This window comes from Theropithecus gelada, chromosome 11, assembly GCF_003255815.1.
Source record: "Theropithecus gelada isolate Dixy chromosome 11, Tgel_1.0, whole genome shotgun sequence".
In the NCBI taxonomy this organism is placed as follows: domain Eukaryota; kingdom Metazoa; phylum Chordata; class Mammalia; order Primates; family Cercopithecidae; genus Theropithecus; species Theropithecus gelada.
Window position 1 is genome coordinate 36,973,912 of NC_037679.1, and position 24,695 is coordinate 36,998,606.

A 24,695-nucleotide genomic window follows, 5' to 3' on the forward strand; every position below is an offset into this window, starting at 1 on the left:
ATCTATCTATACTAAGTGTCCACCACTCATTTTTCTAAGATCTTTGGTTACATTATTACTAATTTTTATAACATTTGGTGAATGTAATTACTCTCTATATCCATTATCTGAGTGGAATCACTTTCAGACAATAATGCATAGTACGTTAGATGTTTTCTTAAAAGTTTACCCATTGCTTATTTAAAGTTCCTGACATGCTTTAACCAGAAATAGAACATGCTATGATTATAATAAAATAGTTCTATGGATAGAAGCAGCATCATTCATTCTCACTGAGTATCTGTTTGGATACTTTTTAGAAGCTTGGAATTTTAAGTTGGACTTAATAAGCTTGAATAACAGTGTTATTTTCAACCGTTTTAAAAGATGAGTTTATAAACTAAAATCATACATTCTTTCCCCATTTCTAGCTTCATCATTTTAGTCAAATTTTTCAGTGTCTTCAAGTCATAGCTATTCTTTCTTTAAAGTGAAGAAAATAAATATGCCTAATACTTTGAGTCATTCCAATGATTAAATGTGATAATGCATAAAATGTTTAGCTCAATAACTGCTTTGTAATACATTCCACATAAGTATTAGCTTTGAATGTTTTTATAATCATGACTTATTCATTTTGGGAACAATGATTACTATATATTTAGTGCCCTGCTCCCTGTGTTTACTCTATTTTCATAACCTAGGCAGCTATGGTCCGATGAATGATTTCACTGCTTTAGCTAGTTGCACTATTGCATGATTTTAGCCTGATTTCATGGGATGCAACAGAATGAACATCGTGGCTCATGGCTGTCAGTAGTGAAAAATAGCTGGAAATCAGACAAACAAGTTTATTGCTGAGATTGTTTCCGGGCTAAAAGTTCTTCCAACAGCTGTTTGTTTTGGCCATTAACATGTCCATTCTTTTTATTTTTTTCTGAGCTGAGGGAAATACAATTTTCTTTAAAAAGAGAATGCAGGCTGGCTATTTCTGAAATCAGGAAGAACCCCTGTCCTTCCACTGTTGTGGTCTTTTGGCTGCTCTGACAGTTGGACTGAAGGGCTTCTCCTTTTGTTTTTTTCCTCTTTTTCACTCTCAAAGTTCAGACTCAGACTGCTTTAGTGAGAAGAAAAAAGCAAAACTAAGAGCTGTCTAATCCTAAGAAGGAGCTTTGTAGCAGTTACCTTGAAGAAAAGTTTACTCCCCAAAGGAGTATTTAGTATTACTTAGACACTGAGTCACTGAACAGAGAGAGAGAGAGAGAGAGAAAGAGAGAGAGAGAGAGAGAGAGAGAGAGAGAAATGAGAATGAATATGAATCCCAGCCAGCAAGAAAGAAAGATACTTAACTAAAGATGCAGAGAAGTTTTGCCTCTTCCTGAAAATTATATTATTAGTTTTTTAAAAATCAGGATGACTGCTAGTTTTGTTTAAAGTATTTGTTCTGGAAATACTAAAGTTGGAGTCTACCAGACTGAGGTTAGAAGCATTTTCTTTGGCAGCAAGAAGATAATTTTATAGAAGCCATGCCTGTTTTTGGGGTTGCCTCAAAACTGAGGCAGCCAGCTGTGGGGTCAAAGCCTGTGCATACTGCTCTTCCGATACCAAATCTTGGCACTACTGGGTCACAGCACTGCTCTTCAAGACCTTTGGAACTTGCTGAAACAGAGAGCTCCATGCTTTCTTGTCAGCTTGCATTGAAATCAACCTGTGAATTTGGAGAGAAGAAACCCCTCCAAGGAAAAGCCAAGGAGAAAGAAGACAGCAAGGTTAGTTGCTGAAGTTACCTGCAGACTTATATAGCTAAAATGCGCATTTCTTTTTAAGTGCACTATAAAACGTGTTATGAAATCGGGAGTAGATGAGGAATACCAGTGTAAGGATGTAAGCAGTTACAATGGCTGAAAAGCTGAATATTTAGTTTATGTAAAAACTGTGTTCTTAGTTTAGAGTTGTAAAAGTCATGATCAAAATTTTCTGAATATGCATCTATTGTAATCATTTAGTACTACTTATTGATGAATGCCTAGTTAGTTCTAGATATTGCTCTATTACTAGTAACCATAATCAATCACAAATGTGATAAAAAGAGAGCCTATTGTCATACTTATTGCGATGTATGAAAATAGATACTTTCCAAAAGACATTTACTTGTAATAATACATATAGACACCATCGCTTTTCTCTAAATGTCATTTGCATTTCAAAGAATTTCTGTTTGAAAATTTGTATCCTAGGCTGCTTAATTCATTGCAATATGAAGGAAAATGAAATGCTGTTTTCCATGATACTGCACATTTATCTGAATTCTCCCTTGTAAACTGAAACGCTACTCTTTTACTTATTACTGATATCCTTTTCAGTCATTTAATTTATGGTATTTTGTGAGTCGTTGCTCTTAGCCCTTGGTTTCTAAAGCATACTGTGACCGTTTCCTCCAGTCACGAATGCTAGCATGGCCCTGAAGCTGCTGAACTTCATGGGGATTCGTTTGTACCTTGATAAGCGTCACTTTTGTTTTGTGTATTTTTACTTCTATGGTACATATTAGGTGTATATATTTATGGGTACATATTAGGTGTATATATTTATGTGGTTCATGAGATATTCTGATACAGGCATACAATGTGTAACAATCATATCAAGGTAAATGGGGTATCTGTCACCTTAAACATTTATCATGTCTTTGTATTGCAAACATTCTAATTAATATTCTTTCAGTTATTTTAAAATATAGAATAAGTTATTGTTGATAGTAATCATCCTGTTGTGCTATCAAATACTAGATCTAATTCATTCTATCTAAATGTATTTTTGTACCTATTAACCACCCACACTACCCCCACCCCTCGCCACTACCCTTTCCAGCCTCTGGTAACCATCATTCTACTAAGCATCACTTTTTAATGCGGCATTAACTATGATGTCAAGCTTTCCAAAGTCACAGCCTCATCTCTGGCTTCTTAGGAAGTATTTTGGTTTTACTCTGCTATCCAAATGTTAGTTTAAAATAATTTAAGGAAAAGAACCTTTATATAAAAATCAACTCTAGAAGTGAAAAAGAAAGCCACTCCTTTTTCCACAATGCCCATCCCACCCTCACCTGTTCATATCCTTTAAGCTTTGTCTCAGATGCAACTTTGTTCATAAAGTCTTTGCTAGCTATCTCTTCCCCACCATTCCTCTTTCCAAATTCTTTGTCTGTAGAAATGCTTGTGTATTTTAATTGTCTGGATAATTTCTTTTAATTATCTGGATAATTTATTTGTGTCTCCACTAAGTTGAAAACGTATAGAAGGCAGGTCTTGTATCTTATCCTGTGTTCCAGCTGTCTCCCTGTACAATGCTTTATGCATGATAAGAATTAAACAGTAGTTGGATGAGTGAATACAGGGATTAATGAATCAATGAATGAACAAACAGTTATTTTGAGAAAGATTCAGTTAGGTTTGTTCATCTTTTGGGATCATTTTGAAACGGGAAATGTTTCCTTCTCTCCCTCACAGGGCATGTGACAGCAGAAGTGGCTTGCTTCTTCAATGCCCTGCTGCTCAAACCCCTAGGGGGACCATGCAGATAGGCAGGTTGAGAAGCTTCGACCCCACAGCAGCATCTAGGGTTGAGTATTTACAGCTCCTGAAGCTCCAGTGGGCGTGTGTTACAGTGTGTCCTTTTAGTTTTGCAGTCTGAAGGTGGCTTGTGTTAATCAGCTCAATTAGACCCTCTGCCTTATTGCAAGGACAGAGGGCTTTCTGTATCCTGGGTTCTGGCCTTAGTGTACCAGAAAAATTGAGTCATATGTGGGCTTGGAGGATGAGTGCAAGGTTCTATTGAATGTTGGAAGTACTTCTCAGCAGATGGATGGGGAACCAGAAGGAGGATGAAGTGGAAATGTGATTTTCCCCTGGAATTGGGCCGCTCAGCAGCCAGACTCTCCTCTGACCTCCCCGGCTAGATTCCCCTCAGGTCCACGTCGTTCTGTGGTCAATGGTCTGCCGCTGTCTGCAGGTGCCTGTCGGTGTGCTCTTCTGCCGGTGTGTTCCTCTCGACGTCCAGCCGCTTGTGTGTTCTTCCGCCAGTGTGTTCCTCTCGATGTCCAGCCACTTGTGTCTCTGCCTGCTAGGATCTTGGGGTTTTTATAGGCACAGAATGCGGACATGCTGGGCCAGGGTGGTCTTAGATAATGCAGCATTTGGGCATGAAAACAGAAATGCCTGTCCTTACTAGGTCCATGGGCACAGAGCCAGGGGTGGAGCCCTAGCCAGGGACCCCATCTTTCTCTACCCAGCACTTCCCTGCCCGCTTCCCATATCAATTTTATCTATAAAACAAGGGGTTTGGAATGGATATTTGTGGAGTTCTATGTCTAACAAAGCATTGTCCATGCGAGAAAAATCAGTTAAAATAAAATATTTTTTATGGGTTTATAGTCCTCAGTTCAGTGTGAACAATTCAGAGTAAAAAGCAGGGAAAGGTAAATTATCCACAAAAGACTAAAAATATTTAACTTTTTGCAAATAATTAAAAGAAATGCCATAAAATTCTATTCTAATGTTCTGTGTATCCACAAGTCTGTATGGATTCAATGGAAAGAATAGAGAGACACATTGTCCCTGCTGACCATGGCCATCTTTTCTGGAGGTTTAGTGAAACTTCCACTTTGCTAAATGACCTTGGCCTAGGATTTGAACACTATAAGCACTGTCTTCAATATAATTTTGGTTGATCTCTTTGGTTAGCAAACATATTAATCAAACATCTGATATCCCAATAAGCCTCTGTGGTAAGCAACGTTATATTTATAGGGATGTTTTCACCATGCCACTTATCAGATTAAAAATGTTTTCAAACAAATGTAAAGAACGCCTGGTCAGCAGTTCAGAATATTTCTAAATGTTAAAAAAGAAGTATATGTAGATTTATTTTAGCTTTTGAAAGATAAAAACCAGAACTGAAGTAAATAGCAAAATCGAACAAGGTAGTTATATTAAAATTAGACTTGGCCGCAAAAGCAGAAAAGTCAACATAACAATAGCGTAAAGAAGATAGAAGTTTAATTCATTTTCATATAAAGGAAACCTGGAGTTGAGCAATCCATGTATGGCTGGTAGGGAGACTTCAGGAAGTTGTCAGGGAACCAGGCTCTATTTTGGTTGCCATCATCCATTTGTGGCTCACACCTCACAGTCTTGAGTAGATAATTGCAGTCCACTTAATTAAAAAGATGCACCCTGTTTTATTAAATATTCTTCCACATTGGCCTAGTTATAGTTCCAAATGTAGTGTTTGTTCTAGGAAGCCATGTGCTCAGCTAAAAATTATGGGTTCAATTTCTAGAAAAAGATACCATTGATAGTACCCACAATAGATGACCGTCATTAAGAAACATTTATGTGGGGTACTCTGCCAGTTCTTGTACCAAACAGTTTTATGATCTGGTTTGAGAGAACAATTTACATATGACAGTGTCAGAAATGTGTGTTCAGCTGTCACTCCCTTCACCTGTTGTTTCAATTAATGCAAACGCCATCATTCCAGTCATCTAATCCTGAATTCCTAGACTAATACCTGGTAAAGCACATCACCATTTCACATCCCGTAACTTGCCAGAAATTGAGAATTTTGTTTCAGTATTATAGCTTGGGTTTATCTTCTTCTGCACTTGCCCATCCTTTGATGGCCTTTTAAAGTTTTCTATCAATTATTTCAGTGATTCCAAATTGGTATCCTCTCCTCCTGTGTCTCTCTACCCTCATCCATGCAACACATTCACCATCCTGCTTAAGAAGAAAACTTTATTGGCTTCTCATATCTTATAATATCTTCATTCAGGCATTCTTGTCTCCCACTTGTCACTTTCTCTATTTCTATCATAGCTCCATCTAGCTACTACATCCCAGATGTCTTCCTCCTGGGTGTCCCAATTTCTTCAGAATGTTTAGTCCCACTGTCCTTTAACAAATAAATAATACTAGTTCCAGACTCTATGTCATATGCAGTTGGAAAATCCTCCACAATATTTCAAGGGCTTATGTTTTCCTTAGCTATATCTTGTTCTGATTTCTTTCTTATCTCAAATTTTCTAATCTCTCTCATATGGATTTGTTTTTCCATTCTTCCTGGGCATACACCCAAATGAAGAACAGAGTCACTTTGCCTTGGAACCTTTACTTAACATTCTGGAGGTTAAGGTTAAGAAAGAGTGTTCTATTTTGTCACAGCTCAGCAAACAACATCCAATTAAGCATTAGACATCCCTGTTCATGAAAGTTTCTTGGCCATACTTACTGTGGAGCACTCCCTGGCTTTTACTTCTCAATCCCCAGTCTCCTTCCAACTTGGTCTGCCACCTTTCTTTTACTCCTATTTTCATTTCCAACTCTTTCCAGTCTTGGGCTCACTCATTCCTTCCCTCTCAGATTACTTGTGCAAACTCAAGATTCTGTTTTACATTATTATAGAAAGCAATTTTTTTTTGAGGACAAGTCTGGTATCTTATAGAAAATTTTTTACTTTATTCTTAAGACATTTCAAATTAAGTATTATAATCTATATTTACAGAGAAATAAACAGAGAGAGTAGGAGTCATACATAGAATCACACAGTTAACTAGTAACCAAATCCAAAATTTGAATTCAAATCTGTTCATAGGAAGACTTTTTTTCTATGTTATTTTATTTAGGCTTTCTCTTAATGATGTAACAGCAATATTTTTTCTAGGTTTACCCTATCATCCAAATCTTACCCACTATTTAAGATTATTTCAAAAGTCAAAAGTATAGACAAATTGCTGTGGATGCTATAAAGAAGGAGAGATTACATCCACTTGGGGCAATCCAAAGAAATTTATTGGAAGAGTAGAGGCATTTATGTCCATGGTGGAAGGTATGATTATTTAATTCCTATTCACTCTGCCAGTTACGGCCACCAGGGTAGGAATTATTTCCTTGCTATTGTGTTTGCACAGGGCTGGCACTAATGCTTTGAAAACAGAAGACACACAAAAACATTAGTTAAAATGAATATTTAAAATAAACATAACTGATAATATTGTCATACAAATATATTGTATAAATAGTGTTGCTAATGTGGACAATTCTTTTTGCAGAATGTTAGGACTGAGAGAAATCCTATATGAATGGAGCATTCAGAAAAGACTGAATTTTTGAAATTTAATGAGCAGATAGGACTCAGATACATACAGTAAAAACATTCTTTTGAGGAAAAGTTATGTAAACTTTTACAGTTTAAAGTTTAAAGTTTAAACTGTAAAAGTTTACATAACTTTTCCTCAAAAGGGAAGTAAACCACTGTTAATGAAGCATAATATTTATAGAAAACACCAGGTAGACAATAGAGAAAGATCTTATGTAAGAATGAGACCAAATGACACTGGTAATGATATTTACGAGAAATCGTTGCAGAGAGGGTCTAATATTAACTAATGTTTAGAGACCGGCTGTATGTCAGGTACTCGGCCAAACTCTTCATAGAGTATTCCATTCAGTCCTCACAATAGCCTTATGGCATAGGAATTATTATTCTTCCCATTTTACCTATGGAGAAACTGCAGCTTAGAGAGGTTAAATTACTTGCTAATATCTCAATGCTAGAATGTGGTAGAAGAGATATTCAAACTAAGGCTGTATGGTTACAGAAGATATTATTCTTAACCAATAAACTACACTGCAACAATAAATACTTCTCTCGCGGTTAGGGAAAGGGAAGGAGGACTACTGATTGACTTAATTAATAGTAGGGTTTGTTTTAGGTGTTAAAGTAACATTGTTGGTGAATTGTAAATCAATCCGTGGTTGTGTGAAGTGCCTAGAATTATCAGGAGAAGACAATTAAGTTGACACATGGTCTCTACTGAATTGTTTGAGTAACAGAAATAAATAAAAGGAACCCCATGATAGAAATATAGCAGCAGATGTCAATAGAGTAGATCACTGGCTCTGGTCTCCAGCTGTTTCCTTCTTGGAGAAGCTGCCTGATTGCTGAGGACTGTCAATGCTCCTGTTGGCTTGCTCATATGGTAGCATTTCCAGAGCTGGCCAGGCCTACAGCTGCATAGGTCAGCTCTTGGGTCCCCAGATGATTCTGCTTTCCTTGCCTGTTTCTGCTGTGCTTGCACATTTAGTTATTTGTATTTAAAGAAACATGATTATTTCTTTTTCTAGTTATAACTCTGCAGGTTTCACAGTTAAACTGTATGGTCATTTTAATTGTTTTTGCTTTTGTGGTAGCAATGGTCAGAGAATGTTGAAATAATGCTGGAATTTTAACATTTTCTCTACTGGCAGAAGGCTCAGCTTTTCATTATTGTACATTTATTGCTCTTAAGTAACAATTGGTAGAAACGTGGCCATCAATATTATTGTCTATTATTTTACTTCATGCTTTAGTGTCTTTGAAGGGTTGTATTTCATGCCTTGAACTAGAAATTATTAAAATTGTTGATGCTAATTACAGGATTAAATGTTACTGAAAATTTCATACAACTTTTTAATTTTTTTGAAAGTTTCAATATTTTGTGTATATTTGATGCCGATTTGCCAAACATATTCTTCTTAGTTTCTTTTTCTTTTATCATAGACATCTTTCTTTCATTTAATAAAAACTAAGGATCTAAATATGTTGTTTATAGAAACATAAGACCAATAGATATGTCATTAATTTCCAGGCAAAATAATTGCTACATGTTTGGTATTTATGCTATCAAATCACCAACAATTATCCATATCCAATTTTGAACTTGAAAAATTAAGTGGTATAATTAAAAGAACATTATATTAGGAGCTCAAATTTTGAATTAAGCTTCTGCTAGATGCTAAAAGTGTAAATCATTTAAACTCTCTGGACTTCAATCTCTGTACTTGTAAAAAAATGAAATGAGGATAATAGTTCCCTATAAAACTTTTCTAAGAGTAACATTTTTGTCTCCTCCCTTTCTCTTTCTTCCTGATTTTGTTCCATCAGTTAGCCCATTTCTCATATTGTCAATGTCTTCAGCCCCAGTGCATCACTGGACCAGGATGTTTCAGCCGTGGCACCAGTGACATTTAGAACTGATAACTCTGTAGTGGGCATAGGGATGGAGTCTGTTATGAGCAGTGTAGGATATTTGGCAGCATGCCTTCCTCTATCCACCATGTACCCTCCAGGTTTCACAGTTAAGCTGTTAAGTACCAGTGGCATCCTTCAGTCTGGGAGAAAGGCAAAATCAAACACAGCTGAGAAATGCTGCTTTAGAATCAGCTTCCAATAATTCTTTTTTCTTTGCTAACTTAAATCATAGTAATAACAACAATAATCATTTTCTTCACCATATATCAATCACTCTATATTTCCTATTTCACAGAAACATTTCTTGAAAGCATAGTTTATATTCATGGTCACTGTGTCAAGCTTTGCATTTGCTTTACTTTTCTTGATCTCTGACTTCTGGAAAACTCTCACTTTTGTAATACTCCAATATTTACTAGCAAAATGACTTTGGCAAGGCAGTTAATACTTAAGTCTCAACTTCTTCATCTATAAAATGTGGATAATAATGTAAACGAGCACACAGAATTTTTGTGAAGATTAAAGAGATATTGCACATAAACTATATGTCAGCAGAAGGACTAATACATAGTTGGTGGTCAGCATATATTACCTACTAGTATTATGATATTATAAAAGTATCTGATACTTTCATATAAAAATGGATAAAATTAAGAATTGGTAGTGGAATAGAGGAAGCAGTGATTAATTCTCTACAGATGGGAAGAGTAACATTTCAACCAGGTCTTGAAGGCCAGGCATGGTGGCTCACACCTGTAATCCCAACACTTCGAGAGGTCGAGGCAGGCAGATCACCTGAGGTCAGGAGTTCATTGAGACCAACCTGGCCAACATGGTGAAAACCCATCTCCACTAAAAATATAAAAATTAGCCAGGCGTGGTGGCAAGTGCCTGTCATCGCAGCTACTTGGGAGGCTGAGTGAGGCATGAGAATCACTTGACCCCAGGAGGTAGAGGTTGCAGTGAGCAGAGATCAAGCCACTATACTCCAGCCTGGGGGATAGACCAAGAATCTGTCTAAAAAAAAAAAAAAAAAAAAAAAAAAGATGAATTTGATTTAGTCAAGTAAATATGGAAAAAAAAAAGAGCATTTTATATGGAATAGCATTTACCAGGCTATGAAATAGTGTGTCATGTTTATAAACCTACAGATTATTCACCAATCTTAGGATGTAGGATGCAACCAAGAGAGATGAGGGTGATTCAAGGCAGTGGGAAAATGGGCATTAAATGCCACTGTAAAGAGTTTGGAATTACTCTGTACAGAATGGAAGAAGTATGCTAAATATCAAAGTGACATGATTAAGTTCATATTTTGAAAGCTGACAACAAAATAAAATATATAAAGAGCCAGCAAATGGGTGGGGAACATTTCCAAAATACAGATGAGGAGAGTGTGATGGAGCCAGGTTTTGACTAAAGCACCAAGAGCAATGGAAGAGGGATGAGTCTAGTAAAAGAGGCTATGGATGTTTGGATTAAGCTATTAATCATCAGCAATCCAAAAATTCTATGTCTTGGAGGATAAATACATTTTCTTCACTCAGAAATGTACAGTTTAGTTGGAAGTGATAATTTGTGTGAACTGGGTAGCAAGTAGTAGTTAAAACTAAGGATTATTACTAACACTTTTTGAGTGCCTATCACATGTTGGAAGCCTATACCCAAGCCATAATTCCAATCAAACAGCTGTAGCAACTGATTGATCTCAGAGACATGCTAGGGCGGAGCTGGAAGGCCAACCTAGGTCTGTTTGACTTCCCTGTCCTTACTCTCTGAGTCTCCTTCTCTGATGATTCCTCACAACAATGTATAGACAACCAGCAGTCAAAATCAATGTTATTCTTTACTGTCTTTATGGATACTGAGTCACATAATAGGAAAACAAAGAAAATAATAAATGTTTACCAGGAGCACTGAATTAATCTTTGACAAATTTCACTTCGAACTCTTCCTTCTCTATAAATCTCACTGTTACTTCATTTTTCTGTAAGAAGTGTTTTACTTTGGATTACTAGTTACTGGGACCGATAGAAAAATTTGATATCTGTGGTAGAGTTCATTAATTGGTTACATGACAGGACCTCCCCACTGCAAATCACAGAATTATTCGTTAAAATGTGTTGCAATTCTGCCCAGAAAAAAGTCACCAGATGAAAGAGTCATGTAAAAAATGTAACATTTTCCCAGTGTAACAACATGATGCCACCTCCATAAACGAAAAGCAAAAACAAATAAATAGAAACTAGGGGCTATCTCTTCTTTCTGCTGTATTTTGATATTGTAAAGAACTTTTTTGTAAAACTGAAAACCTGGGGTGGACAGGTTCAAAATTTTTCATAATGAAATGTGACCAAGCAAATTTTATATGCAATCAAAATGGCATTGCACTCGTTAAGGTAATGCTAACTTCTATAACAGATACAACCTAGGTCTCAGTGGCTTAACACAATAGAAATTTATTGTCCACTTTTTTTAATGGTCTCATATAGTTAGGGGTTAACAAACTATGGTCCATAGGCCAAATCTGGCCTGGTGCCCATTTTCCTAAAGTCAAATCTTGTTGGAACACAGCCCTGACGCTGGTTGATGCGTTTCCTGTGGCTGCTTTTATCCTATAATGGCAGAGATGAGTAGTCACAATAGAGACTACGTGGCTTGCAAAGATTAAAATATATACTAACTGGCCATTTATAGAAAATGGTTGCTGACACATATATATGGTAACAAAGAAACCAGGTTCCCTCCAGCATATAGTACCATCCTCTCACCTCTAGTCAGCCATCAGTGAAACAGAGATAATCGAGATTGCATAAGAGGCTGGGAATTCCACATATCACTTCCGCTCTATTTCATTGGTCAGAACTCTATCAGATGATAATACCCAATTTCAAGAGAGACTAGGAAATATCATGTATCTGTGTACCCAGAAATTAAGGGAAATAGTTTGGTAAACTATTAGACAGCATATAGTTAGCTAGAAACTGGCTATTTAGTCAGATGTTCAAGATTAAGCAAAAATTCACCATATAAAAAAATAGGCTAAGGTGCTCAGATTGTCAATAAGTTGTCCAGAATTAAAAGAATGTATCTTTAAAAGCAAAACACTGAATAAGAGAAGAACCATAATGACATTCAAGTCACTAAATAAAGATCTTGCCATTAACCCAGCTTTTAAAAGTAGACCAGGTCCACATATATACAAATACCATATGAAAAGCTCACTGTGGTCTGTTTCCCACTTTAGGATCTTTCTAGCTAATTTTAATTTCTTCTGTTCCAACCTGCTCATCCAGTCTCACATCCTGAAAGCAGGTCTCTCTCTTGGTCCTGCACCCTTGCTTCTACTTGCTTCAGTACCCTATTGTTAGCATTATTTTCTTGCTGGACCTGGAATCTCTCCATCAGAGCTGGGAACCAGAAAGGCCAATGCCGTGTATGATCTGAATTCTAGAAGAGAAGTTTAACAAATCGTGTGAAGTCAAGTGTCCAGCAAGAAGGAGGCATTTGCAGGATTCTAGACGATGCCAAACAGGTGACTGCATAGTTGTGTAAGGAAGTGTCCTCTCTCTTGGCTTGGAGGTATTGTGAAACCTCTGTCAGTTCATTGCAAATTGGTTCCGAGGGGCACTGAGTGGGAATGTGTGAATGGATCATTGGAAAACCCAGCATCAAAAGAAGAAACTCATATTACAATCCTTTCAGACTGAGATAAGCACATATAAAGAATATTACACAGAACAACCTCTTTTTAAATGCAAGGTGAATTTCTGAGGTAATTTGTCTGTAGATTTAGTTGTGGCATAAGACTATCTGTATCCAGGTTTCTCCTTCTCTTGAAGAGTGTTCACTGTTTAGCTTCAGCTTGTATCAAGTTAAATTTCTCACTTTTTAGACTTAAAAATGTGCAGATTATATATTTCTCTTTATTGTCCCTGAATGCTCACATCTTTCATATAAACTTGCTATGCCTTTTTTTCAGACAATTTATTGAATTTCTACAGGGTGATATTTTTGCCAGAACTTTTTATGTTATTATTTTGACCCATATATTCTTTGGATTCTGTTTCACATTTCTTTTCTCTTCAAAGCATCTGCTTTTTGTAGCTGTTTCTTCCTTTCTTTGGCTGGCTTTTTGATATCCACACTTGTATGTTGCGTTCCTCCATTGAATACAAGGTTTACTATTATCTCCAACAATATGTTCTCTCAGCTATTGTCTTCTGATTCCAGCTAGACCTATTATATTACAAAAAAAGACTGCTATTTCAGTAAATGTAAACCCTTTCAGTTACCACTTCAGGTCTGCACTGTGGACCTTAGGTAACTTTCCTCGTCTTTGTTAATCATTGTGTGTGTGTGTGTGTGTGTGTGTGTGTGTGTGTGTGTGTGTGTGTCTTATAGGCATTATGGAAAATATACTTAGTAAAACAGATTGAATATAGATTCCTAAAAAGAAGCCAGGAATCTATATTCATTTTTTCAATATTAAATTCCTATTTTTCTTTTTAGGAATCTATATTCATTTTAGGAATCTTTTTAGGTTCTTTTTAGTATTCATTTTTTCAATATTTAATTCCTATTTAATATTACCTAGAAGCCACAGAAATGATTATAATGCAGATTTTAAACAATAATAGCTTTTATTATAGATTTGGATGTAATTGTTTAATTTAGAACAGGTTGCCCTCTCTAATTGTGATGATCAAAAATATACCCAGACAAGGCCAATGCCAAACGTCTCATAAAGGGCGGGGGGCATTGCCCCAGTTTACAGCAAATTTAGACCCTGTCTTCTTTGGGAAAAAAAAGATTTAGTAGAATTAAAAAATACAAAATATATAAAATTTCAAAACATATGCAAATAAAATGGGATTATAAGAAGAAAAGAACACTAGAAAAGGATAAAGCTAGATGAAAGGCCAATACATACAATTTTTGCTGTGCAGTTCTGTACAGTGGCGAGGGGTTGCCTACACATTTGGATCTGAGCTGCTGAGCTGCTGATAATTAAATTAAGATTAAGTGAATGATGTTGCTTTAATCAGTGCGTTTGTGCTGCTACGACAAAATACTACAGACTGGGTAATTTATGAACAACAGAAATTTATTTCTTACAGTTCTGGAGGCTGGGATGTCTAAGATCAAGGTGATGGCAGGTTTGGTGTCTGGTAAGGGCTCACTCTGCTTACAAAATGGCACATTGTTTCTGCATCGTCCACAGGGGAGGAATGCCATGTCTTCACACAGCAGAAGGCCAAGAGAGGGTGAAACCACTCTTTCAAGCCCTTTTATAGGGGCCATATTCCCACCTATGACGGCTCCATCCTCATGACTTAATCATCACTTAAAGGCCCAACCTCTAAAGCTATCACATTGGTGATTAAGTTTCAACATATGGATTTGGAGGTCACATTCAGATCACAGCAATGCCCAAAGCATCAGCTAATATTTGGTCAAGAGATTCACAACTTTACTTGCTTCTAGGTGTGCAATAAAGTTTTTGAGGTGCATTTATAGGGATGATACGATGTAGTTTAAATAAAAATTTTCTCACTAACATTTTTATTCCAGATTTTAGCTATTGTTTTCTCCCCTCATCCCTCCATTCTATATAGACTTAATTTAAATTTGTATTTTAATGGTTCTATTAAATATTTTTTCATTGGGCTGAAAGAATATAGTCATATACATATACCTACATATGATACATGCACATGCTTAGTCATCCTGTAATCTAAATATGTAGAGTATATGTTGCATACAGCATTACAACAGCAGTAGTTAATATGAAATCACTGAACTTCTAGTCAGGTGGCCTGAATTGGAGTCCTTTACTCCAACTGTGTAATCTTGCATGTTTTTACTCAATTTTCTTGACTTTGGGATTAGGACAAGAATAGCAACCTCACCTAATTGTAGTCAGAAATAAAAGCATACTGTTAGAGCATCATAATAACGTTAAGAAATTACCTATCTTTTTTGGAAGCAGATGATACCTACAAATACATAATTTTTAGCACGGGCTATTCCTTTTTTAGAATATCAATAAGCATAGAACTAAGGAGAAAAACTTACACATAGTTTTGTATAAATAAGTGTATGTGTGTATATATATCTATGACATTCAATAGCTCCTGGCTCCATCTATTTTAATAAAATTAATCTTGTGGAATACAAATACACTTCCCAAATTCAGGCAGTCTTGTTTTGAAGAACAATACTCTTAGTAGTGATTTGTGGAATCTATCCCGCAAATGTGTCTGTGGTTGGATTGGGGCTCAGTGTAGTCTGGCACTGTCTTTAGAAGAGAGGACCACGTGCTCTTGGACTTTGACTAAGAGCCTATAACATCCTAATATTGAATGACTTTATTTCAGATTTTTGCTGCAACACTTAAAAGAACTGAAGTACTTTATTTCTTTTATTGCTGAAAGAAACGTATCTACAAATCATCACGCTTTACTTCACCTTTGTTGAATGTTTTTTCTTCCTATGTTTAAGTCAAATAAAAAAACACTGTGGAATAGATAGAAATTTTCTCGTCCATTGAAGTTTTGGATATTAGTGATATATTTTAGAGATTTTCTATTTTTTCATGTTTTCATTAAGTTTGAATAGGCTAATTTTTTTTTTTTTTTTTTTTTTTTTTTTTTGAGATGGAGTTTCACTCTTGTTGCCCAGGCTGGAATGCAATGGCGCGATCTCAGCTCACTGCAAGCTCCACCTCCTGGGTTCAAGTGATTCTCCTACCTCAGGCTCCCAAGTAGCTAGGATTATAGGCGTGAGCCACTGCCCCTGGCCAATTAGTTTAATTCTTTAAACATTAAGTGTACCAAAATACGAGCTTTAAAATGCAGTGCACTCCAAAAAGCACATAAAGATTGCTGGTTTCTGAGCCAGATCTCCAATTCTGGTTGAATGAAGACTGGAGAGGAAAGGGATAGGCTTATGTACCTGAGAAATTAATTCACTCAAGAGGTGATAAGCACCAAAAACACATCCGATACTAAATGATAGAGTTTCTGTAATGTCAGATCCTCCTCCATTAAAATCTATTAATAGAGATTCAGATTTTGTGTTTACTGCTTTAGGTATGGACTCTCTGATAATCCACTGTCAGGAGTTTATTCCCTAAAAGTTAATTCATTTTGTGCTTGCATAATGAATGCATATTTAGAAATAGTGAGGACGATATATACAGGAAGTTAATTCCAATAGAAAAATCTCTTGACGGATAAATAAGAAAATGTTGGAGGAAGAAATGAGTTATCACATAGGTTGACCAACTGTACTGGTTATCTTCATACTGTCCTGATTTTAGTGCTCAAACTCTTGTTTTGGAGATTCTTCAGTCCCGGGCAAACTGGGATGGTTGGTTACTCGAGTTATGAGTCAGATTTCCTTGATTTTCATTCTAGTTTTCTATAATAGTCTAATTATTCTATAGTTCTAATTATAAAATAGTTCTAATTTTATAGTAGTTGGAGATTTTATGTTTATCAATTTTTAAATATATTATTGCCTTGTTTAATTAAGGATTCATTGTTAGATGCTGACAATTATCTATTTCAGATTTAATGGGAAATGTCCTTTCTTTAACAGGAATTTTTCAAATTAGAAGTAGCTTTTTGGAGGTTTTAGTTATTCAAAGGAGAACGATTTTTTCAATGAGGTTCAAATATAAACATTTGCTCTTCATTTCTTTTCCTTACCATTTTTAACCAGTGTTGGCAATGAAAATAATACACTTTCCTTTTATGAAAAAGGCTTTGATTTTTCAATAAAACAAACATGTCTTAGTTTCATGAGTTCATCATCAGGCAATTTCCAACCTAAATCTTACGGGCCCTGAGTTGAATATAATGATATCTTGAGGTACTGCAGTGAATTTGTTTTTTCTATACCTTCAGAGACTACACACAGAGATCAAAACTTTCATTTCACTTCAACAGTATGCTTCTCCGCTGTAAGACAGACAGGATGTGGTCTAGGAGAAAGTCCACACTTTAACAATAGGCCATTGACAGAATGTTTGGGGAGTACAAAGAGGAAGAGAGCATCTGTCTACACCCAAAATTATCAGAGGCATTTCTGTGTGTGAGAATCTTCGATTTCAAAAATATGTTTTTTAAGGTCACCAATTTTCCTTCTCTGTTTTTATTGGATGAAGAAAATTGCCTTCAAGATAACAAAACATTTTAAATTCAGGGGAGGAATTGCATCACAGTTTGTCTAGTTATCCCAGGCAGAAAATGAATTCCCTCAGGCACTAAACACATTTTCTTTAGCTCTTATGTATGATCTATGTGAATCAAGCTGAGAAAATGAAAAGGATGGGAAGTTGAAATCCAGCTGAAAGCAACAGTGCAGAGGATCCAACAGGCAAGAAGTCCTTCTAGGAAGAATAAATGGAGAGTGCCCCAGATGCTGACTTTATCTACAATTAATTCTGTATAGTATTTTCTCATTCATTCTGCATGCGCAAAGATGCTACACAGAGTGTAGGTATTACAAACACCACTATTTTTATTTCTCTTCTGTAGCCTTGATCAAATGGTAGGTAAATTTTAATTAAATTTCATATTTCAAGGACTTGCAAGGAAATCCCTGATGTCCTAGCCTTGTGTTTGTTCTCTGCATCTGTAGCTTGTTTTCGCGTTCAGAGGAAAGTTCTCATATATAGCACTCTATCACAATGTTGACCTGTATGAACATCCAGCTAGTGCAGCTGCCATGAAGCTGAAAGGAGAATGAATGAATTCCCATGTCTGTCTTCTCTGTTACTTTCTTCTTTTGAATGCTGTTGCGTAAACCTTTTGTTCAAATGTCTTGCCACCTGGATTCTCTTGTGGATGTGTTGCTACTCTCTCCAAAAGACTTGGCAGAGGGTGCTTCCTATTGTACAGCAGACTTATTTACAGAACACCTATAAAACCACAACAAGAATAGTCAGAATATAAAAGATGACCTTCTAATGAACATAGTAAAACTTCAGAGCACATTCTTTAGCTAGGAGAAAGTGCTGCAAAGATGTGATTTAGGATGAGTAAGACCTAAGTCAAGGTGTGGGTCTTTCAGTTTCCACTAGAAAACAACACTTAGATTTCCTGGCAGTGTATTTTTGTAATGACTGTGGTTTCTTTTTGTAAACTGTGTCTCAGACAGGGAGGAAGAATGAACCAACTGGATTGTGTAACTTTATAAATAGAAACAGCCATGTTAAAATAACAAGACTGCTCTGGGTTAAGGCAATGAATTTTGCTACTAGCTGTAAAGCTAGGCCGCTGAATGAATATAAGATTCATCCTGCAGAGTAACTTCTAAGGCTTGCCCAAAAATGCTTAATGGGAAAAATCCATGAGAAGTCCTCTCTCCCTTCTATTGTATTCCAAGTGTTTTACTCCAAATAAATCAAAACCTTTTCTCTGCTGGATATAGTCAAGTTGGAGACACACAGGAACTTTGTCCTCCACTACAAATATTAAATAATGTGTTCATATCATTTTTAATACAGCACATAGTTTACTGAACTTTGGAACAGTTTATCCATCTTGGTAGTGGCATACAGAATAAAGAGGTAACTGCCTTATTATCTGTCAAACAAGATATATGCTACGTTTGCCGTAGGATCTGGAACGCTAAACGATTTAAATTTCATGATTGCTCTTTATTTTTGGAGGAAGAAACCCAGGTGAAAGCAGAGAAATCTCCTTAATGAGGATCAGAAAAATCAATATTTTCAATATGATTCTATGCAATTTCATATATACTTGAAAAGAGATAGTGCTGTGTTTACCAGGCAGTCAAAATTTATAGATCATAGCTTTTGAGTCTTTTGGGAACTATTGCATATTAGTGATGATTTATTTTATTTTGGTGGCTAATCCTTCATAGACATTGTTGGCAAACTAATCTTCCTGAGCATAGCCATAATCTTGGCAATCATTCAAGGTTCCCCCAATGTAATTAAAGTTGAATTTATTTAAACTCTTTAATTAAATTTCTTTAAACTTTCTTTAATGAGAAGTCAATTTGATTCGTGTTTATATCTCTTGAGCTTCCCAAACACAATGTCTTGCATGTAACGGTGATTTAAACATATGTGTTGAATAAAATATAATTATTTTTATGATTATATTATTTTGACTCATGATTTACCTCATGTCTACATTGCAAAAAGAGCCATCCTAGAGCCTATTCATGATTTATTGGATGGAAATGCCAGCTATGCTATTTTTATACCGGTCAAGTATTTATAATCCAAAAATTCAAAATCTGAAATTCTCCAAAATCTGAAACTTTTTGGGTGTCAATGTGACACTACACATGGAAAATTCCATATCTGATTTCAGGTGACGAGTTGTAGTCAAAACACAGTCAAAACTTTGTTTCATGTACAAAATTATTTATTGTAGAAATTACCTTTAGGCTAAATGTACAGAGTGTATATGAAACATAAACTCCTTATTTAGACTTAGTTTCCATCCCAAAGATACCTCATTATGTATATGCAAAGAATCTAAAATCTGAAAAGAAAATTCAAAATTAGAAGCACTTCTGGTCTCAAGAATTTTAGATAAGAAATACTCAACCTATATATCAGCGATCCAAAGTCCAAACCTTAATAATTTTGGCCTTAGTAGAGTATACTAAGCCTACCTTGAGCGATGCTACCCCAATCCAGTGGTGGCCACATGTGTCTCCAAACCTATCTCATCAAATCTAATTCTGAACGTGGAAGAAAGAGGGGAGGATCTTCTAACACAAGTGTCTCCTTTTTGTACATGATTAAAATTAAGACTCAGCAAATTGAAGTGGGTTATCTCAAAGCCATGGCATTTTAAAAATTGGATATAAAATTCTATGCCCATGTCCTAAGTGTCCCATTTGTTGATAACTATTACTTAGGTTACTCTAACAAACCTGCTTAGAAAAATAAATATGACTTTAACATAAAATTCAAGACTCATAGTCTTATGGAAAGCCAGCCATAGCCTTGTGCTAGAGAATCAGTAAGGAGGTGGAACATGTTTGAGTCATCCTCCAACACTTACAAGTGTTTTTGGCATTCTTTGATTTCCTTGTCAGAACATAACTGGTGAAATTCCTCTGTTCAATAACAATATACATACTCTATTGCCAGGGTAGGTTTATGGATGTTAATAGAGTTTTCCTTGTCAAGGGTGATGTATGATATGGATCTTCCTCTAAGTAATCATAAGTCCGTTATAGTATAGTAAATCAGCCAAGTGCATTGTAATTTATATGTTTTACTTACAGGGATTTCAGACAGGATACTTCTCAAATGTAATAGAAAATGTAACTCAGTATTTTCTGTAATATATCTCTTCTTGCTTTCAAATCTTTCCTGCTGGTGGTGGTTGCAAAGGAGGTTGGTGATGATTGGGGAATCCTAAATTAAGCTATTTTCTTTAGGTTCGAGAAACCCTTAGAGTAAAAGATTAGTAAATTTCAAGGTCAAATTTCTTTTCAGCACCATTTTTTCCTTTTCTATGAAGTTTCTCTCTTTCTTTCTCATTTTTAAAATGGCTTATTCAGATGGATGGATAACGTGTATGTAGGGAAGTTTTTGTGTCTTCAGGGTTATGTCAGATGGAGGGAGAAAAAGTCTCTGGTTTTCTTGTTTTCTTGCTACCCTTTGGGTCCTTGCTGGTCTCTGCCAAGTTGGCCCCATCCAGCCTGGTCGCTGGACATGTGCTGTGAGACTTGGGCCTTGAGTACTATGTGGACACCCTCTGTTGGCAACTATTGCTCATATTCTGCCTCTGTCCTGATGCCAGCTCTCTTGGCATACTAGTCCTCAGAGCATTCCTGCATACCACCACTGGGGCACATAGGAACTTCTGGATTCGTACACATCAGATATGCTGTCTCAAGCCATATCTACCTAACTGTGTCTTATCATTTTCCTCTACTGTGGCTATTTCATATTGACAAGGAGCACCCCTGCATTCGGATCCCCCCAGCTATCAAATGGGAAGTGGGGCACAAATTCTTTCAGCTTTCACCCTGCTCCTTGACCTATCTCGAATATTTTTTATGTAACTGTTAATCTTGTGCCTAGTCCCAAGGGTGTGGAGGCACCAGATTCTTTCTCAGGGATTCAAACTGTATCTTATCTTTAGATATATCCCTTCTGAATCCCCTTGTTTCCTTCCTGCTATTTGAACCTTCATTTACCTCACTGTCACAGGTTCTCTGAAATATATCTTGCACCCTATGCATTGCAGTTAATAGTGTCACAAATATGCTGTGGTAAGCGAGATTTTGTATTTGATAGATAAAGAAAAGTTTTTGAATTTGGAAAACACTTTTGTGCTCAATGAAACCTAACTTTTGAGACTATGTTGTCACAATGAATTTAAAAATATTTTCAATAATATTAAGCAATCAATTATATCTTATAGACTGAATTCTGTCTTCTTGTAATAATGATTGTCATTATTTTAATGATTTAATGATTAGGGAAACTTTAGATCAACTAAGAAACAGGAACAAAAAAATGCTATGCTATTATCTGTAAAATGGATACTCCCTCCTACTTAAGAATAACAAATTTATATATTATGATATGGTAAAATTCACAACTAATTGTATTTTTTTCCTAGAATGTTTAAAGCATTCTCTAATACCAGCTTCAATGTCTATATTACTATAACTTCATGAAAGATCACTAACAATACTGGCTCTCATTTATTAATATTAGGTAGTACTTGCCAGACACTGTTAGAGGTGCTTTAAATGCATTCTCATTTAGTCTTCATGTGTACTACCATTATCTTCACTTTTTAGATAAGGAAACTAAAGTATAACTAGAGCTAAGAAACATGAGAAAGACGACCTAGCTACTGCCTGTTTTGTAATTCCCATTGACTAAGCTAGGCGGAGTAAGACCTGTTACTATAATAGCTGAAATGGAACAACAGCTTCATTTAGGAAATCAGAGCAAAAGTATAAATAAAATGATGACCCTTACGAAATAAAAAGCAGTTTTTGAGAGTAGGGATAGATGTGGCCTGCTCATTATAAAGTTCATGTATAGTAATGGATAACTGGTTTTCAAAATAACAATTTAAACTGAAAATTCTGTTTATACTGACTGGTTGCGGTGGCTCATACCTGTAATCCCAACACTTTGGGAGGCTAAGGCAGGTGGATCACCGAGGTCAGGAATTTGAGACCAGTCTGGCCAACATGGTGAAACCCCATCTCTACTTAAAATACAAAACTTAACCAAGCGTAGTGGCACATGGCTGTAATCCCAGCTACTCGGGAGGGAGGCTGAGGTGGGAGAATTGCTTGAACCCAGGAGGTGGAAGTCGTAGCAAGCTGAGATCGCACCACTGCGAATTTACTATTTATATAGGTTATAGAGTATTATTACCTTCACTTCAATATAATTTTTAAGAAACCTACTTTATTGTACATATGTTATGGAGTGAAAATGAGCACGACATAACCGGTAATTCTTTTTACCAGTGGATATATATGAGAGCTTTCATTCCCTGCTGTTTGTTCTCTTTCAGGAGAAGTAGGACTTGCAGTTCTTGGCTGTCTAGGAAGTAGAATATTATTATTATTTATTCTTGTGACATGTAGCTATCTAAGTCTTAGAATAAATAATGCTTTATGAAATGATAATGACAAGGTGAAAATTAGGAGGAAATACTGGTAACTTGCTCACAAATTGTGCACATTGGCTATTGGGCCCCAAGGGGTGTTTTCTTATACAGGAAGTCCACCCAATATTTGTTTCCTATGTTCTAATGTGTAAAAACATACATGAGAAATATGTATTTATTTGAATAAGACTATATTTGGTTTAACTCAATCTTTGAATTTAAAATCTTACCTCCAAAAATAATTTTAAAATATTATATTTTAGAAAATTTTCCAATGGAAACAATGCCACAGAGTTTTGAAATGATGTAATTAAAACATAAAATAATAAAATAGCATTCTTAATATTATTTTACAATGGTTGTGAATGCATAACGTTAAAATGCTAACTTGAGAAGAGGAAAAACACAGTTAATTATCCACATTTCTAAACAATGTTTGAGTATTGTGAAATGGCTTTTTAAAAACATTTTACCCAGACATTTAGAATTATGCACTTTAAAATTTGAATGGTTTCAATTCAAAATAAGCAGTTATACTCTCTGAAAATAACCTTTCCAGATATCAAGTGGATCTCAATTTTTAGCCTTACTTTGGATGGAAGGCTAGGAATGATAAAATGCTAATTTTTTTAGACTTCATTTAGCAGTATCAAATATCTAAAACTATTCTATGGCTTTGCATTGAATAAATCTGTTACTCTTAACATCAAATGCATTTATTTGGCTGATCTGAAAAATGAGACGCCAGTCAAGGGAAATTCAAACCCACATATTTGTGATAAATTTGGAGGAGAATTCAAGCATGAGATTTGGAATCCAACTGTTTTACATGCAAATTCTAGCCCTCTCTTTTAATGAGGGAGTACACTTGAATATGTTACTTAATCTCTCTGAGCTCCAGCTTCTTTGTCTCTAAAATGAAGATCATAATATGAAATTCCTAGAGTTTTTGTAAGAGTTAGACATGGCTTTTCAGTGCCTGGAATAGCGTGCATCTTTAATAAATGATAGCTATCATATATTCCAAGATTTTGGTTTTCATTTTTTTGAAATTATATAATAATTGTAATTTTTCTTTGGTGTTTAGTGTTGATGGTTGCATGGAATAAGAAGTTGAATCTTTTAAATTATTAAAAAATCTCATTAACTTAGGAAAAGTAGGGCTTTTCCTAACTAAAATAAAAATGTAATGAATTCTGTTTCTTTCAAGCATTCAGCAATATTTATATTGATAAATATTAAAATATTATCATTTTGGTTCCTAACAGTTTCTTTCATCTAAATTTTAAACGATTATCTGTAATTATACATATGACGTTTCTTTAATGTGAAAAAAAGATTTTAGAAAAAGTCTGCGTTGGGTAATCTTTTCCTCAAAAGAATTAATGATATTTTAGTATTCTTGTAAAAAACTAATTAAATATCCATATCTAAAATAATGTCTGAAAACTAGGGATAATAAAAATATGCATTATATAGATGGAAATGGGTGAAAACTGAACCCCCCCATACATGTTTATATTTACAATGCCATGGAATTTGTTATGTTTATATGACACAAAGTTGATGAGTTTTATTATTGTTTTGTTTGCATATTTGTTACTGGTATGTTTGTAAGGGCACACATTACATGGATAAGAAGGAAATTCGTTTCGAGTGCCAAATGCTATCCATGCAATTTGCCAAGAAAAAAAATATACTTTTTGCATTAGAGACAAAATACAATCCATATTTATTTCATGAGCTTAGGAATTTTAAGGGGTCACTTCTATAGGACAGTTCCAAGGGAGTTAGGAATCTGGCCTGTGATTTTTACTTTTGGCAGTGGCTTCTGAAATAAAACACAATCGCTTATAATATTTCAAAAAGTTATCCATCATCCACAGTGCAAAGTACAATGTTTAAAGCTCTGGAGTATGCCTTGAAAAATTCACTATTCATGGGAGGTGGAAAACATGAAAAGAACATGAAAATGGGAAACAGGGGGTTTAAGGGGAATTG

The 24,695-nt window shown here is 35.5% G+C and overlaps 1 protein-coding gene across 2 annotated transcripts in view; it reads left to right on the top strand.

Moving 5' to 3' along the window:
- The first annotated feature begins 983 nt into the window (after positions 1-983).
- NAV3 (neuron navigator 3) overlaps positions 984-24,695 on the top strand; it is a 377,767-nt gene continuing 354,055 nt past the window's right edge. For both annotated transcript variants that reach the window (XM_025403242.1, XM_025403243.1), the window contains exon 1: positions 984-1,748. In XM_025403242.1, coding sequence (XP_025259027.1) covers positions 1,506-1,748 — 243 coding nt within the window. In that variant the 5' untranslated portion in view covers positions 984-1,505. The remainder of the gene's footprint in view (positions 1,749-24,695) is intronic.